The following is an 18548-nucleotide window of genomic DNA, read 5'->3' as shown; positions in this document are numbered from 1 at the left end:
GCATATCACTACACAGAAACATCTGCACTTAATCCTTCAATAATAACATTAGTGACCACAACAGTGAACTGAACTAGGAAACAATTTTAGCACAGCCATGTAAGATGCCTCTGTTTTAAATTTCAGACAAAAAGGAAGTAATTTAGGAAGCTGTCTGCATTACAAATAATAATGGTAATTTTGTTATAAAAGTCAAAAGACTGCAAAATTGGTATCACTGCCTCAACAACGTATTTTCAAATACTGGCACTGATCTTTGATGGTTTTAGTCAGGTCATTTAACTTCTGTTTGTTGCAGATAGCTTACTATACTTTGAAATATGTAAAATACTGTTTTTCCAGTATAATATTTCCAGTTTGTAGACACTGTGAATTATTGGTCACTTCTCAGAGGGAAGACAAGATTTCACATAGTGAAGAAAAAGACAGCTATCTAACAAGTAAGTTCTTTCCCTTCACAAACATGACAATGAGGCATGCCAGTGTACTTAACATAAAAAAAAGGGAAATTAACAATTTCATCTATTCTTCATAAAGCTGTCCCAAGATTAAAATGATTGCTTGTGAAGAATTGGGATATTAAATGGGAATGCTACATACATATCACTATTCACATTGTAAGTGATATTGTAAGGAAAAAAGAATCAAAGGTGAAGCAACACAATTCAGAGATAAGTAGGAATGCTCCACTCACTTTTTGTTTAGCTCTACTTCTTGATTTTCCCATTTCTGAAACTGGCCTGTCACATCAGTGGGAGCTCGAAGAATATCCTTCACATTCAAAAAAAACTCCTGTAAAAGAAGAATATAGCTAGAAGTTGGTTTCAATTACACATAACCAGTACTTACTATGAAAGGGGTCATTATTTCTTAATGAGACTCCTAAAATTTATGGGTTCAATACTGTTTTAGCCAGGATATAATGATGTTTCTCAAGACCATAAAACCCAATAAAATAATTTTGCATAACTCTGTCAATCACAGTTGGACTGCAATTCTTTTTTATCTCTTGTTCTGTTACTACATGATACCCTATGATATTCTAATACCAAGCTGCTCACACAAAAAAACCTTTTAAAAATGTTTAGGCAGCAGTTCTTATGGCAGATTTTAAAGTGTGTTGCTAGCAATAGAAGCTGAAGAATTAAATGGCTTTATAGCAAGGATCTGTTTTAAATGGGCATCCAGCTCAGAAAAAGTAATTTTAACCTAATCCATGGCACAAACCAAACATTTTACATAAGCAGAACAGCTTCAGCTAGAGAGACCAAGATCAACAATCTCAAATTGCTGTACAGTGTCCTTGTGGGAAATATGAGTTTAAATTATGGCTCCAAACTAACCAGGGACAGGAACTGTGCCTAACCTCTCACACACCTGCAAGGCATAGAGGCAAAGGCTCAATGTTTGTGGTGAGGAGACAAAGTGGGAACAATATTCCTTCTTCCCCTTTGGCTACATTTGTGTAGAGCCTGACCTGGTAGAAATGTTAGAGAGTCTCTGTTGGACTGAGCTCTATAAGCAACTGAGAAATTGATCTTGTGTGTAAGTGCCAAGCTGCTCAGAGATGTCAAAACTTGGAGAGAGCACCCAGCTGCAGAGAAATACAGCAGTCTGTGGGATTTACAGGACTTGAGAGTTTGATGGTATCTAAATAAGCACTGTTCCATCCCACCTGATAAATTCAGAAAGCAAACCCAGTCTGGGCACATGGCCCACATATCCTTGGAGTTCTGTTCCTTGAAACACACATGGCAACACAAAGATTAGAGAGCTGGAGAAGAAATGGAAAACTTACTTACATTCATAAACTTCTCATATTGAATAGCTGACTCCATGGTGTTACTTGAATAATCCAGTGTATCCTTCCAAGAATGCATGAGGAAAGCCAGCCGTAACTGCCGTGCTAGTAGGAGGTTTAAAATAAACAAGGAAGGTTTTTATAAGCTGAAACACTTTCATGGACTCCAATACTGCAGTGGCTAAGAACATAATCTTTAAATTTCTTACTATTACTACATCTACCAAAAAAGCAAAACCACCATCCACACTGATAAAAACCAACAAGGATGAGAAGAACAAGGCAGCTGTTCTAAAGTTATCAAAGAAGAAAGACACCTGAAGATACCCTGAATAAAAAAATTATCACAGTCACCACTCAAAGTACATCAAAAACATTCCCATTCCAAAATAATTTTTACCTGTGTGTTTCTTCAGTGCATCTTTTATGGTAATGAAATTCTTCAAAGATTTGGACATTTTACAGCCAGCAATTGTTAAGTGACCAGTATGCAGAAAATACCGAACCCAGTGATCATTTTCGAAATACGCCTGCAGGAAAAAAAACAAAACCCAAAGACCCAACACTGTTTACATCCATATAAAGCAGAAAAACTGAAGAGAATAAAATCCTGAGAATCAAAACTTGTGTTTGCACAAAACACACATCAAGTTGAAAAACCTGAATTACGGATTTGTGTAAGTTGCAGTCAAAGCAAAGCATGTTGCTCTATCACTGCAGGAAGGTCAGTTTGTTCACCTCAGACTGGGCCAGTTCATTGTCATGGTGAGGAAATCGGAGATCAAAGCCTCCTCCATGAATGTCCATCGACTCTCCTAGAATGGATCCACCCATGGCAGAACATTCAATGTGCCAACCTGGCCGACCCTGTTAACAAAAGGGGATTACTTGGTTACTTGTAACTGTCTTCCGCTCCTGCCTATCTCATTCCCTCATGCTGTCACTAAGACTAAAAAAGATTCTCAATCTCAGCTTCACAAAAGGAAACTGATTCAAAGATCCAACCTGGCAATCCAGCCTGTAATGTTCTGATTATCTTGCTTACTGGTCTTTGAAAAGCTACACTAATATCTTTGATCACAAGGAAAAAAAAGGAAACAGAATTTACTGCAGATAAAGTTTGTCCATTAACAGAGGACAAACAACAAATAACAGTCATGTTGAGCCTGCATGCAAACTTCTGCTTAAAACATATTAGACTGATACACTTTGTAGATTATTAAATGAACATTAACCACAGAATCTTATGACTGAATACATAATCTCCACAATTTATACAGTGCTAATATGAGGTGAGGCAAAAAAACTTGTGTAACTGTGCTACTTAAATAACTGAAGAAATCCAAATCCTGATTATAATGTCCTTCCTTACCTTTCCCCATGGAGAGTCCCACGAGGGCTCTCCTGGCTTGGAGGACTTCCATAAAGCAAAATCATTTGGAGAACGCTTCTCACTTAAGCGATCAGCTGAGATGCTCAGGTCACCTTTCAAATAGAAAATGTAAATGTATACATCTTATACCAGCATTACTGATATTTGCCACTGCTGTATCTCACATAAAGATAACCTTAAAAAAACCCAAAACCAACAAAACCCTAAACCACAAACCCTCCTATCTCTGAACCCTCACAAATCCTCATTATTAACCTTGATAATCCTTTGGGATATTGGTTAATGTTTGGCTGACAAGTATCAGCTGCACTGGTTTCTAAGTTTTGACATGAGATTCATCTAGATTCTCTTACCAGGCACAACTCCATTATTGCAGTTATAGAAAAAGAAATACAGAAAGAAAAAACCCCATACTCAGAGACAAGTAAGACTGCAGATTCAATTCATTCCAAAGTTAGATTGATCTAAATTGAGACTATGATTGTCTTAATCTGCACATACAATGTGATCATAGAATATTTCTTCCCTAATCTCAGCTGCTACACAGAATGGTTGATATTTTTTCAATAGCTACATTTACTCCTCTGTTACCTACTGCTCTATGAATGTTCTGATTTCACCTGGTATGAGTGTTGTATTAAAACCTTTTAATATTCTTTTTTGGACTTTCTGCATGATTTGCTAAAATTATACAACTTTAAGACCAGATAACTAATGAGTCCCATTTACTGAGCATTTTAAGTTAATCCTCTGCTATAGCTCTATTCAAAAAAAAAATCTATATTTGGATTTGGTTCAACACAACAAAGTTAGAGCTCTCAATAGGAAAGAGGAACCCAAATGTTTGTCATTAAATAACCCTAGCCTGATATGGAAAACTCGTGCCTGGCATGTGGAAGATCCAGGTTCAAGTGTTTGCTCCTACTCTGAGCCAGACAAATGGGCAAATAACTGGGCTATGGCCAAATGACGGAGTTATTCACTATTCTGACCAAAAAAACCCTCACAAACAAATAAAAAGCAACCCCAAACCATCCTAGGATTACTAACATTTCTTGGTATTTTCCAATTAAAAACTTTCAGGAAAGTACTGGCTCAAGCTACAAAACACTGGCAAAGAAATTGGTAAAGGGAGTGCAGCAGGTAAATCATTAAGCTCTGACTGTGACTGATCCAAAAATCAGTGAAATAGTTGAAGAGACCCACACATCATCAGTTTCTTCAGCAACTTGAGCAAATCTTTACCTTCCCCCTCTTGAAGAGCTTTCTGATCACCTACAGCTTCAGGCACCAACTTAGCATAGGAGTGTTTTTCACTGGCATCAAACTTCATAGTATCAAAGTATACAGATCCATTAGACACATACCTGAAAAGTTAAAGGTCAGTATTTAGTGAACTTTTAACAATTTAACTGAATTTTATCCCCAAAAATCACTCCCATGTGTTTTTTAGTAACTCCACTCACATTATGGTACTGCTCAGTATTGTAAACAAGACTTAGGTGAACCTAATTTTTAAGGCCTTACCATATGAAGGCTTTGGACAAATTGTTGGAGGTTATAATAAAATTAATTGAAGAGAAAACAGCAGCTATTGTTAAGCTTTTGAGAGGTATCAAGAAACAGTCACAAGAACTACAACTTCTTAACATTTATATTATTTGCAACTGATTTCTATCACATGTCAATTTTTGATGATTTTTGATGAAGACCAGCAATCAAACACAGTCACAGGACTTTGACTTTACTTAAATGAACAAGGATTTCACCCTATAAGAGATTCAGGTTCTTTGCAAAGAGCTACTCATAAGAAGCACATCAGGTAAAAATAATAGCTCTTTGCAAAGCAATCTGAAAACTGCTTTTTGATGTAAAACTGCTTTTGGCAAAGACTGTTGTTGCAGATGAAAACAGAGAAAACAGCTCACAGCTAAATGCTGAAAGCAATCATTTGGGCATCGAGTAGCAAACTTACCCATAACCATTATCCACAATCTTCTTCACAAAATCCACAATTTCTGGCACATATTCACTAACCCGTGTTAAAACATCTGGAGGTAAAACCTAGAGGTAAAAAGTAGAATTATATATATATATATATATATATATATGGAAATATGCACTAAACATATATGTTAAGTATTGGTTACAATTTTGCTCAAAAGCAAGTGATAATAAAATCTAACACTACTATTTCAAGCTTCTGCTATGAACCAATGTGCTGTGGCCACTTTTTGCTCAGCCTTTAAGGGGATTCCAGCTCTTGTGACAGAAGAAGCAGCAAGTCCCTCTGATCTGCAGGTAAATAAATCAACCTCCACTGACCTGAACTACTGCCTGTGACACAGCATTTCATCTGTAACAGACAAATCACTTCTTGATGGTTACCATCACATAATTTCCTAATGACTGAAGATTCATAAATAATCAGTCTAAATGCTGAGGTTGGCAGGGATCTCTTGTGCAGCCAACAGGTTCCAGCTCAACCTTTTTGGGATCAGTTTATGATTATTTCCCCACGTTACACCAAGGGAATGGCAAGGAGAGCACACAGCAAACCTGGTCACCATTTAAGTGATGTGCAACAACCACAACAGATTTAAGATTGTTGGGATGGAAACAGTGCAATTGCTAATTTAATACCTATCTATTACTATTAAAGTAATTACTTTATCCATAAGGTTAAAACATGAGATTCATGAAAGCTACTAAGGAGCTAAATTGTCTTCTGGGTACTCTAAGGCATGGCACAGACATTTTAAGAAGAGAAAACAGTTCATTTACTTACGTTGAGTGCTTCCATATCTTTATGAAATTCCCCTTCCCAGAATTTGGGGAGCTTTGAGAATATAGAATTGTCAGTCACCTGACTGCCAAATTTTGTGTCCAACCAGTCAGACAGCAAATCTTTGGCTTCTTCCAACAGTGTCTAAAAAACAATAATCATAAGAGCAACTGATCCAACACTTGTCCTGTTTAAATTGTGCAGAAAGATCTTATTCTGAACAGACAGAAGTTTGCTTAAGGAATAAGACATTTGCAATGAGACACTTAATTGTGAATACAGAGTAATCCAGGTTTCTACCATATTTTTATCATACTGTTCTTCATAGATATAGATGAAACAACCAGAGCAAGGAAGATAAACACTTAAGTGGTATCTGTTTTGATACTGATCACTTCAATAGGCATCTGGACCTTATGCTGAAAATACCAGATAGGACCTGCAGTTGTATTACATTTTCTGTTCCCCCACTGCTACTGGGTAATCTAGCAGAAGCCTTACTGTGCACATTGCTAAAAAGTGTCTGAAAGACTAATTTGGACATCAGCAAGGATATATTTTAGTCTTATATGAAAAAAATTTCTATTTCTGACACTAGGATATAATGCAAAAGGTATGACTGCTTAGATTTCAGGGTTTTTAAAAATTCAATTAGGTCAGTATTCAATTTTATAAAAGCACTTGATTAGAATAGCTGGGCCTTTTAAAAAACCCCCGTAATTTAGGGTCTTCTCAAGAAGGGAGCACATAGCCATGTGTACTCCACAGTACTTCTCACAAATAATCTGAAAGCAAGAGAAGAGGAAAATGGAAGTAATTTACAAAAAGGCAATAACTACTAAAAATAGTTATACTGACTGACTTGATTACTGGACAGAATCAATAAAGTCAACATGAATATTTGTCACTATATGTAATTGTTTTTAATAAAAATAATCCTGAGCACAACTTCGTGTGAGGTATTTTCCGATTTGATCAGAGACAGAAACACTTGTGTAGAAAATTGCCACCAGCCTTGGAACATCAGAAATGTGTGTTCAATAACCTGTAATGAAATTAATTCATCAAGATAAAAAAGTACAAGAGAAAGTCTAACTACATACAAGAGCAAAATCCTCATTGGAAAGGTTAAAAAAAAAGTTGATAAAAACAGCATCCAAAAACTCTGTAGTTGAACTGTAGAATCAAATTTCCTTATTGAATGCAGAGTACTAAAAAGTTCTCAGCTCCACAATTTCTCTCTTTATGAATCAAAGGTTCCATACTGTCTCAGGGAATTACTACAAGCTACACATTATTTTTAAACCTCCTAAAAATTACAAGCCAAATATAAAACATAAAAAGGAGCTCAAACTTACCTCATGACATCTGTTGATCTCTTCAGCAGGGAGCTTTGCTTGAAGAGCTTCTTGTAGAGGGTCAAATGCAGACTTCACTGCATTTTGAATTCTTTCCAACATCTGCTTCTTATCTGGGTCTGTTGTTTCATTTAATTTAACTGAAAAGAGCTACAATTAAAAATAAAAAAATTACAAAGTCAGCTGCAGTACAGCAGGACCATGCTCCATACACAGAATATTATCTTAGCCACACAGTACCTTGCTAGTGATGAATAAGACATTGTGCCACAGAAAAAGCTTTGACATCAACCACTGAAGCATGAAATATGCTCCTCATCAGAAATAATGGTGCAATCACAAGACTTTAGTTTGCATCCAAATTCATTTTCTCAGAAAGACTTCATAAATCACTTCATCCTCATCATAATTACTGCTGTTTGCGTTTTCTGTGCAGCTGATCACCTTAATTGCATAGTTGATTACCATGAATTTAAAAAGGACAAGCTTTAATGTGAAACAGGAAGAGATTAAATGCAATGTTTAGGCAGTATGTCAGGCAAAGATAGTTGGGTGAAATTTCCAAGGCTCCTATTTCCAGGCCTGTATTCAATTCATTAGAATGATAATCTCTTTGTGATCTGTAGTTCTAAAAATTACCAGAGAATCACCTTTCCTCACCTTCAGTCCTGAATACACAATTTATTAAATCCTTAAAGCTTTCCAGCCTTTTCCTTCCAAGGTCATCAATGGTACAAAGGAGAAACCTCCCAAGCTTTAAAAGATTATGGACAGACCACTGTTCAAAAACTCTTTTAAAGGATTATTTTAAAAGTTTGAATTCTAACATACAAACATCCAAATGCTATTTGAGCAATACATGCACTCACAAATAAGTGCTAAGATCACAGAAATCAAGGATGCCTTTTAAAGAATTTGTCAATTCTAAAACAATGCAAAAACCAAAGCGATGTGCAGTTCAAGTAGCATTTCTAACATGTGCAGTACCAGAACTAAAAGAAGCAGAAAGTTTAAGGAGGCAGCAAAGTCTGAAGCATTCTTTAGATGCTTTCCTACATTGTTGAGTGAGAACCTAAAACATAAGCAGAGATTACCACACCCACCTCTGAGGCAGTTCTAACATCTTCAAGCAGCTGATCTGGTGTTGATTTGCTCTCTCTGTATCGTTCAAAAAGGTGATTTTGTCTTGCTCTCTTGATGATCTACAAATCAGAAACATGAAAATATTTCTGTGAAGTGACACATGGTTTATTTTCTTTGCCTTATGAGGTAATTAATTGACTCTGTTGAGGTAGTCCATTAACTGTGTATGGTGTGTTTGATTTGTATTATTGCACATTATTCATGTAGCTTGTTATATTCATAGAGAAATGCCTTTTGTACATAATAGATTTCATCTGCACTTTGTATAACTATATCTTTAAAATACTGAATCTTCATTAATTGTGACACCGTTCATTATTATACAACACTAAAGGGTTTGCTACCATAGGAGTGCTGCAAAACTGAGAAAATTAATGCCTTGGTGCACAAAATGTATGTCTCAGCTAATGAGTGTAAGATTTATCTTGGCTTATCAAGTGGCAATTACATGTGACTGACTTCCATTCTAAAAGTTAAGCATTTTAGATTGCAATTAAAAAAAACAAACACTTACCTTGTCATCAATATCTGTAATATTCATACAATAGAAAACATCATATTTAAAATAATCCCTCAAGATTCTTCTCAGGATATCAAATGAGATGTAGGACCTAAAACCAAAAAGATAAGGGATGTTTTTAGTAAACACCTGTATCTATTCTATGCACAAACCATTTTAACCTCAATCAATAACTGTGCAGCAGTTTTACTTTGCCCCTATCTATTAGAAAGCTTTTAATCCCACAATGATAAAGTATTATATCGTGCTTTTAATCTTAAATTGCAAACATTGATAGTAATATACTCATCTCAATAATACCTTCTTCTAATAATCTTTTGCTTCCACTAGGCACTGTTATCACCTATATCAAAGTAAGGAATGCAGTACCTGGCATGTCCCATGTGAGACGCATCATAAACTGTTGGACCACAGCAATACCACAAGACCTTTTTACCATTCTGAGGCTGAAATACTTCCTTAATTGAAAGGAAAGGTACAATGGTCAGAAGAAATAGAAGACATGATCTCAGGTCAGTAACACCCCATTTGGAGATTAGAAGATGAAAATGTGGATTATAATTATAAAAAAAAAAAAGTTATTCCATTCCCAACTTTACCATAACTAAAGATCACCACTAGCTTAATCATGTGAGAGAGATATTGGGGTGTGCGTGTTTATGTTCTATGCATTCTTATCAATCAAGGTTACAACAATTTGGACTGAGCAGGGCACTATTCAAACTGTTTGTAAGAGTTTTCTTTTGCACTGAAAAAGGTTATGCCCTATAATCAGTTCACTGATACTTTTAACCATGTAAAATTTATATTCTTAATATTTCCTCTTTCCCAAAGGACTTTCAAACAAGACCACAAGAAGTTTTACACTTTTTATATTGCAACTATATAATTGGTGAGACTTTTTTTACATAGACAACATCTGAATAAAGAAACTGTGATTTTATTCTGCTCACACTGCCCACACTTAGGTTTATTACAGCTGAACGCCAGGCTATTTTGCATGACAACTTGAAACTGGGAACTGAATATTATGCAATATGCACAAAGAGACTCACACTTGTAGTGTATATATATAATAATGTAAATAGTATTACACTTGGCCAGCTAATGCAATTGATTGGCACAGACCTCCTGGCCCGTGCTTGTTAACATTCTACAAAATACAGCCCAGAGACCTGACTATTGACCGGGCAAACACTTCAGAAACAAGGATTTGATGAGTGCTCTATTTGTGTTTCTAGGGAAATCCCCACTTCCCTTTCATTTACTCACCTTACTTCGAGTCAGGCTGTTGTAGAGGCAGAGCCTGGAATGTTTTGTCCCTTCAGGGGGAGACCAGGGGGGCTGCACACGTTTGCCTTTACCTAGGAGAAAAGGTAGTTTAAAGCAAGTTTAAAAGACACTTTTCCCAAACAGATTTGCAATATAACATTTTCTCCTTATTACATCATTATTTCAGAAGGAAAAAAACCCCATATCTAAATGGAGAAAAGAGCTTCAATCCTAGTAATGCAGCTACTTCTGTTAGAGCCTTCTACAAAGCCACCAAAACCAAAGTAAATTATTGCAATCTAGTTTATTTTCTACTCTCTGAATTGCCATTCCTATTAGTTTTTGATCCAAGTAGCAGTGAGGAAGAGGGTACAAAAGCAAGAGCATGCAATTTAGGTAAAGTATTACCATGAGTTTTGAAATTTAATGAATCATTAATGAAGTGTTATGGCAGTCCTGGGCTTTTTGCAACACCACTGATTTTACTGTGATGGCACATCACAGATCTCACACAGAATTTGTAAAATATCTCCAGAGTCCAGAGGTGGTCTCTAGAGCCAATATTGACAGAGTATGTGCACTCTGGGTGAGAGGGAGAGCTGACAGAAAGGCTTAGAAAGAACCCCAGCTTTTTATCATGCATTGTTGCTAAGTACACAAGGCATTTCTGAACACACTCATTTACCACAAATATGCTCCAGTTCAAAAAGAGGCTATGCTTTGCCATTAAAGAGAGTAGTTAAAATATTAGTGACAATATTCTTGAACTTGTTTTCTCCTAAATTTGTAAGAAGCAACATAGCTGCTAAGCTCATGGGGTGTTTTCAAAGAGAAGTATGGGCAAGTGATTTGTCAAAGAGTTGCAGTTTGCTGTGTACTGGGCTGCTTACAGCTGTAATGATGTTAAACCAATTATCACATTAACTAGGAATGAAAGCAAACCAAGAAACTCAAAAATACAGGAAATTTGCCAGCTTAATACATACTGCACTGAGTTTAGGAATTCTCATGGTATGCATTTTAACTGCAAGTAAAGTATTACACAAACTATTTGTTTTGACAACAAAATTGCCTCTCTTATCCTGTGTTTCAGGGTGCTCTTCATTAACTCTGTTTCTCTCAATATCTTCATATGCATATTTTGGCTCAAAACCTTCAAGTAAGTATACTGTAACATTCACAGTATAAAAAATGTAATCTCTTCATCTTGCTTTTTTGAGTAACTGCCAAATAAGAAAAAAATCTGCAAAGTGTTGTACTCTGTCTCATTTCATGGGACTTCATTTAATTTCCATGCTATGAATCCATGGAAATATGTGTCCATTCTAAACGTTTCACTGCATGAAGTACTCCTGAACAGAACACCTCAAGTTCAAGAGCAGTCTCTCCATAACACAGGTCATACACCAAGGTATGGATTTGTTTACTCTTTGATTTACAAAGATTATTCTGGCATGCTTAATTGTGGCCAACGCTTCCCTCAGGGAAAGAAGTCTGTGTGGGTTAGCCTAATAAAAGATAAATCTGTAAAGCTTTCTTCAGTTGCAACCACATGAACATAAGGAAAAAACCCAGATACTGCACTCCATATTTCTGAGCTTGAGAGTTAGGTGTCACATTTTATCCACTGTACAGATGCCAAGGGCAAAGTAAAAGGCTGGTAAAATATTGGTTAGTTTGGTCCAATACACCTCTGCCAGCCTACAGCCTTTCCCCTGGTGGAAGTGAAGTACATTTGCCCTAATCCACCACAGTTTTCTTGTACACCAAAAAAACAACAAGGAAGTATTGAAGGTCTAAGAAGCATGATAGATTTGTGTGTTATTTTCATGGTGAACACTGAGAACACCATTCCAGGATTCCTGAAACACATCATGAAGATATAATCCTTCAGAAAGAGAGATTTAATACGAAAGATTACATGGTCAGGAAAATGGAAACCTTTTCTGTTTCTGCTCCACCCTGATCCATGGAAGCCTACAGACAATCTGCAGCTAGTGGACAGATCTGCTACCAGAGGCAGGGGTGCAGCTGAGATCCCTTCTCTGCTGGAAGGAAATAATAACTAGCACAAACACTTGCAGGCACACACAACACACAGAATTAACTCACAGCAGTCTGATTTTAACTGCTGGTCTGTTATAAATTGAGAACACAAATGGGGAGAGGTTGTGAGAAGATGGCATTGAAGCAATACTAGTTAACAACCATCAGCAAGAATGACAGACATGCATTCATTTGCAGATATTGCAAGCACTATACAACAGCTCTGAGTTGTTATTTTTCATTATTTCATGACTCCCTGAGCAAGGATCTCACTATAAAGCAATTAAATTAGACTAGCTCATTGGGAAACAACTCAGGAGAGTGATGCAGCTCCCAAAAATGCCTGCCCATGCTTACACAATGACCTAGATTAACCAGTTAATACTTCCTCAAATCATCAGCATGCCTAAATTACCAAGGTTAAAAAAGAACCCCAGACATTCTTTGTGAAGCTCAGTGTTAATAACAATTAGAAGAGGAAGTATTCAGTTTATTTTATTGTGGATTTGTATATTATACAACTACTTGAATAATCTTGCAGGGAAAAAAGCAGACTGGGCAAATCTTGGTATTTCCAGGAAAAAGTCTGAACCCACACATTCTTTTACAAACTAGAAGACAGCCAGCTTTTTAAAGAAAATACACATTTCTGTAGAGGAATTTTAACTTAAAAAAAAAAAGGTAACAGCTTTTACATCTAAATAGGTCAGGATCTATCAATTGCACAGTAACTGTATGCAAGAATAATGTTATGACTTTGAAAACAAATTGAAACTAAATCTTAAGGCGTGCAAGAGAGTATGAAAGGGAATTTCTCGCAATAACAACCAATACAATGTCAGCTAGTCTATAACCTGCCCACCAGTTTCATATTACTCACTTGTTTGAAGTTTACAAGGCTCATTTTTGTCACTGCTGCCATCATAGATTGCTTCTATGTGTCTGTACCACCGGACAACATGGATATACCGGTCCACAGGTGGCCCCGAAAACTTTCTGAACACCTCCACATCTGCATGTGAAAATGTGAACCCCTGGATATAACTACGAGTGCTCAGGTACTCGTTCAGAGCCTTCACCCTGGCTTCCTCTTCACTAATGCTCAGAATAAAACTGTAGCTGGAAGCTGTAAAGAGAGGCACAGGACATTTGGTCAGCATTAAAAGAAGGAGATCCCATGACCAAAATATATCCTTATAATATACAACTCCCCCTGTAAATTAGCTCTGGCAACTGGTAAGAAATTTGAGAAAATTAGATTTAATACAAGCTACCAAATAACAATGTATTTCCTGTTACCAGGATTATGTTCATGCTGCCGTAAGTTTTTGAAGACATCTTTCAAAGAGTAATAAGGACAAGAACAGAGGTCTTTTTCATGAAGAATATAATCTACCAAAATTGGAGAAAATCCTTCACAGAGAGCAAATCTAATCAGTCACTCTTTTCCATGCTGCTAAAACACTCATTCTGCCAATATTTAAATATGATTCATTTTATGCACTGTGGAAAGGCTGTGAATACGTCTACTGAACTTGAGCATGCAGTTACATCTTTGCAGGGGTGTTGCCTGCACACAGGCTGCCAGCACAATGCTCAGTTCTTTCGACTTGCTCTAGAAACTCAGCACTTCAGCTGGTGCTGGATATTCCCATGCTTCTCCCATGCCCCCTTCTCTCCTCAGGCTCATGAATAATATTTAAAATAAGTAAAACCTACACAAACTAACAGAAAGGATATCAGATCACGCCCCTCTCTCACAATTTTTAATTCTGTGATTTCTTTGGTATTTAGGCAGAGCAGGTTCAGTTATGTCTCCTCTGGACAAACGCAGGGACACAGAGGAAAGCTCTGTGTGTTGGTGGGGATGCTCACTGGAAGAGCAAGCCCTGTGCAAGCCAGGGGGCACAAAGCACTCTGAGGTTATGCTAGCACTGCCATTAGGCAAACCCAGCATTGACATTTTCCGACAATGATTCAATGTTTGTAGCTCTGTTCATGTTCAAAGTACTGTACAAACATAAAGGCAATAACCTGTCTAGGTAGTCAGCCAGCAAGGTAATTTAAGCCAAGGTCACGTGCAGTAAAGTGAGAAAGGCAGCAGGAGAGCACCTGTCCCTGCTCCCAGACCCCAACCAAGACCACAGCCAGAAGTGTCACTTCTCATTCTGGCAGGAATATCTCCTGCACAAGGAGTTCCCAAAGCATGGAGGTGCTCACAGAACACAACTCTTGGAAAGGCAGGAATGAAAGGAGATGGGAAAGTGATGGCTAGGAGAGGACAGGAGGGATGGCACAATTGAAGTTCTTCCAAATATCAACAGTTAAAACTTTATGAACCATTTTCTATACAGAAATAAATTATTAAAATATCCAACAGCAACTCAGGATGACAGAGAAATGGCAGCTAGATACCAAGCATGTTTGTATTCAACCCTTTCAGGTATAAATGAGATACAGTGACACAGTGGGAGAACTAATAAAAAAGGTCAATGACTTTAAAAAAATTTAAAATAATCAAAATTCACAAAAGATGTTTAATATCTATGAACAAAAGAAGACAGATCCATGTAAAGTATAAATCCTTCTCAAGGCCTATTCATGTAATTGCTCAGTAGAAATAAGGAATACCAAGGAAATAATGGTCCTTAACTCCACCTTACAGGCTTGCCTTACCCAGCTGAATGGGATTCAGCTTTGGCTCACACAGTTAATTTACTATAATCTTTTCACGCTCCTAAATATTTACTGATGTTTATCAACATAGAACTTCATGTTTGTACACATTAAATAGTTTGTAACAATTCTGTTCATTAACAGTGGAAACCTAAGACTTGAACATGAATTTTGTATACATATGAGGGAGAAGGCAAAAAAAAGGTATTACAAGAATGATCTAGGTAGAAATGAAACCATATGTCAAAGAAAAGATCTTTTGCAAGGAAAAGCAACTCTCAATTTGCAAAGTATTATTATAGTTATTATGACCATTATTCACACATCAGGCTGCTAATGGGAAGCAAGTCAGGGTATCTGAAACAATGTTAAGTGCTTCCAACCACATCTGTAAACCAATCTGAAAGGGAACTTGCCCAAACTTACACACAACTACAACAAATATGACAGCACTCATACAAGCTCATTTTGGCAAGGAGAGATGGCAAACACTGCCTTTGAAGGTCAGGACCAGCTCAGCACTGATAAGCTTAACAACTGAAATTTTTTTGATCAATCTTGGCACAGACATTAATACTTCAACTTAAAATGTTTGGCAGGCTCACTGTCCCATTCCCAGGGTCCCACGTAAGTTTCACAGGCTGTGCTGAGCAGATGACTGTGATAACACTGCCCTGGAAGGCAGTGTAGCAGTGGATCACTCGTTTCAAGCAAAAGGAATCAGTGACAGCTGTCTATGTACGGCCAAAAGAAGAACAGTAAATCCACAGAACCTGGTTTTCTGTGATTTCCATTCTGCATCCTTATTTCCCCCCATCTTGCAATTCCTTCAATTCAGTAAACACTCTCACTGAACTATTTCCTGGTACTTCCTAAGTGCTGCATCCTATTTTCCCATACCCTTCAATATTCCCATCCTCCTGCACAGCTCCAGCCCACCACTAAGTCTGCCAGTGGTGTGCAAGAGGCAGCTGCCCACTGTCAAACTGATTGATTAATTAATACCTATCAATGGATTCAAAAAGCACTGAGGGAGGAGGCCCACTAGATACATGTACATCTGACCTGCTTGCCTTGTTACTTTAGGAAAACAGGCTAAGGAATTGCCCTTCTAACTCAATTTTTTTCCATCCCCAAAACAGAACAGATGCAGTTGTTACTACTCAAGTGCATCACAAAGTGTCTCCTTGACAGCAGAAACATGAGAGTACTACAGAGCTGTTGCATAACACTGAATTTTACCTCATGTGAACAGAATGATCCATAGATATTGTATCACACAAGAGGAAACAAGCACTGAGCACGAGTATTGGAGAGGTAGCAAAATAACCTTGAAAAATCAGAAGAATTAATGTCATCCAGTAGAAAGTTCTTTCAAAAAAGTTCCATTGCAGACATCAATTAATACAGTTTTCACAGAACAACCGCTGGTGTACAATCTCTTCTTGGTGATATAATTGTCACACATTCTTCTTTCCATGCATGGAATGCTTCAGAGACTATTAAGGGACACTGAGAATTTTTCTGAGAGACTGCAGCAACACACAGACTCAAAGGAACAGGACAGCTTCTACATTTTATCTGCACGTAAGATAACTTCTGAGGTTCAATCAAGACATAATCCCCACAGTATCAAATTTCATTGAAAATTTTCACTTCTATTAACTTGAGAATGAAGTTGCTCCTTGAAGGTGCTGCATGGCAAAGTAAATACAGGAAAGCCATAAAGAAGGCAGTAAGCCAGCTGACCCAAAACCAGTGAGTTACTTCACTTCAGAGAAAAATTATGTTTCCTGAGCTTCCCTGAACCTGCTAACCTTGTCAGTCATAACTAGATGACAATGTAAATGTTCTGGGAATTCTGCAGAGGCATTCCCCATAAAGAAATCTTACCCATTTTGGAACATTTTGAAATGTAACTTCTCATCCAACTTGGCTTTCACAAATTTAAGACAACCCACAAAAGACAAATGTAACATTATTAATACGGCTCCAAACTGGCCATTTATCATCCTGGCCAGCCACCCTGGTACCTTTGAAAAGAATTCCAACCATCTGCTCAGACAAGATGAATTCTCCTTTTCCATTAACATTTCACAAGAACCAAAGCAATGCAGTGATTCCAGCTAATGCCAGACACAGCATGCACAGCTACAGGAAAACAAAGGACTTATCAAGTCTCATACATAAGGAGCAAGAGGCTTTTGGATGAGCAGGGATTTTTAAGACTGGAGTATCCCACACCAAGAAAGAGCTTGTCAATCCAAGACTTTTGACCCTGAAAGTTTCACTTCCACTTTTCCTGAACTGAAACTAAATATAACAACTGCAGATTGAGTTAAAAAACCACCCCTAACAAATAGTACCTAAAGAGTTTGTCAAAGTGCACCTGAACTGAGCCCTTCTCGGGTTTTTTCCCCCTAAGACACTGAAAAGACTTCTGAAAAAGCTGATCCCTTGATGACAAGAAATGTTGCACTTGAGTGGGAATATTACACGATATGAATAAAGATCAAAGTAACTTTCGGTTACTTTGTTGCTTTGTTAAAGAAAAAGGGGCAAAAATATCTGTATTTACAAATCCTCAACTGGAATGACAGAAATTTCCAACCCTTTACATACCATAATAGTATTTCATACTTGCATGACTGGTATTCCAAGTTTCCATTTGCTACAGTAGTGCCAAAAATTATAGTACTACCCTAGCCCTCCTTCCATATGGAAGCGAAGAGTACAACCGATCATTAAGACACGACCACAAAAAATATCCGTAAAAGTCCAAAAGTTCAGGCGTGAGTTCAGGAGAGAACACCGATGCCTTGGGAAAGACAGTCCGGGAGGCACTGAGACAGGTGAAAGCACGGACGGCGCGCTGAGCGCCGCAAGGACCGAGCGCACCCAGCACCTCCCGGCACGCACCGAGCCGAGGGACAGCTGCTCCCGGACGGGGGTGACGAGGAGCTCCGAATTCTCTCCACAAGCCGCCGAACGCCAGCATTTACCTCACACCCGCGGCGGGCACAAGGCGAGCCAAATCCCGCAGGACGCGCCCCCAGAGCGGGGCTCGGCGCCACCGCGGCCCCCCGGGCGTGCCCTGGCCAGCGGAGCCGGGGGACGCGCAGGGGACGCGAAACCGCCGTGACAGCAGCGGGGCCGCGACCCCGGCCCCCGCCGAGCCGTGACAACCCCTGCCGCCCCTCGGCCCGACCCCGCCGGGGGCCCGCGGCGCTGTTCGCCCACCTACCGTGCTCGGCGCTGGCCGCTGCTGCCATCCCGGAGCTGCTGCTGCTGCCTCCGCCTGCCCTCGCTCCCGAGCTGATGCAACAGCGCGTCCGGAAGCCTCGCCCCGCCCGCACTACGCTACTTCCGACGGGCAACCCTGCGTCACCCGGGCAACGGGCAGCGCCTCGCGGCACGGCCCGGCCCCACACGGCACCGCCCCACACGGCACCGTCCGGCCCCACACGGCACCGCCCCACACGGCACCGTCCGGCCCCACACGGCACCGCCCCACACGGCCCGGCTCCGGACGGCCCCACACGGCATCGCCCCAC

At 38.8% G+C, this 18548-nt stretch overlaps 1 protein-coding gene across 2 annotated transcripts in view; it reads right to left on the bottom strand.

Annotated features, from left to right (window-relative positions):
* Nucleotides 1–18366, bottom strand: part of CARS1 (cysteinyl-tRNA synthetase 1) — a 33392-nt gene extending 15026 nt beyond the window's left edge. The window contains exons 1-15 of one of the 2 annotated variants that reach the window (XM_018907847.3): nucleotides 18239–18366; nucleotides 13199–13444; nucleotides 10273–10364; nucleotides 9370–9458; nucleotides 8995–9091; nucleotides 8441–8539; nucleotides 7338–7487; nucleotides 5983–6123; nucleotides 5170–5258; nucleotides 4440–4561; nucleotides 3174–3286; nucleotides 2540–2668; nucleotides 2202–2331; nucleotides 1803–1906; nucleotides 695–792 (exon numbers count right to left, since the gene is read on the bottom strand). In XM_018907847.3, the coding sequence (XP_018763392.3) occupies nucleotides 695–792; nucleotides 1803–1906; nucleotides 2202–2331; nucleotides 2540–2668; nucleotides 3174–3286; nucleotides 4440–4561; nucleotides 5170–5258; nucleotides 5983–6123; nucleotides 7338–7487; nucleotides 8441–8539; nucleotides 8995–9091; nucleotides 9370–9458; nucleotides 10273–10364; nucleotides 13199–13444; nucleotides 18239–18266 (1727 nt within the window). In that variant the 5' untranslated portion in view covers nucleotides 18267–18366. The remainder of the gene's footprint in view (nucleotides 1–694; nucleotides 793–1802; nucleotides 1907–2201; nucleotides 2332–2539; nucleotides 2669–3173; nucleotides 3287–4439; nucleotides 4562–5169; nucleotides 5259–5982; nucleotides 6124–7337; nucleotides 7488–8440; nucleotides 8540–8994; nucleotides 9092–9369; nucleotides 9459–10272; nucleotides 10365–13198; nucleotides 13445–18238) is intronic. The other variant, XM_009102207.4, reaches the window with a different exon arrangement.
* Between the last annotated feature and the right edge of the window lie 182 nt (nucleotides 18367–18548).

The sequence above is a fragment of the Serinus canaria genome, chromosome 5, assembly GCF_022539315.1.
Source record: "Serinus canaria isolate serCan28SL12 chromosome 5, serCan2020, whole genome shotgun sequence".
Lineage (NCBI taxonomy): Eukaryota > Metazoa > Chordata > Aves > Passeriformes > Fringillidae > Serinus > Serinus canaria.
The sequence above is the reverse complement of the archived record's forward strand: the minus strand, read 5'-3'. Positions and strand labels throughout refer to the sequence as shown.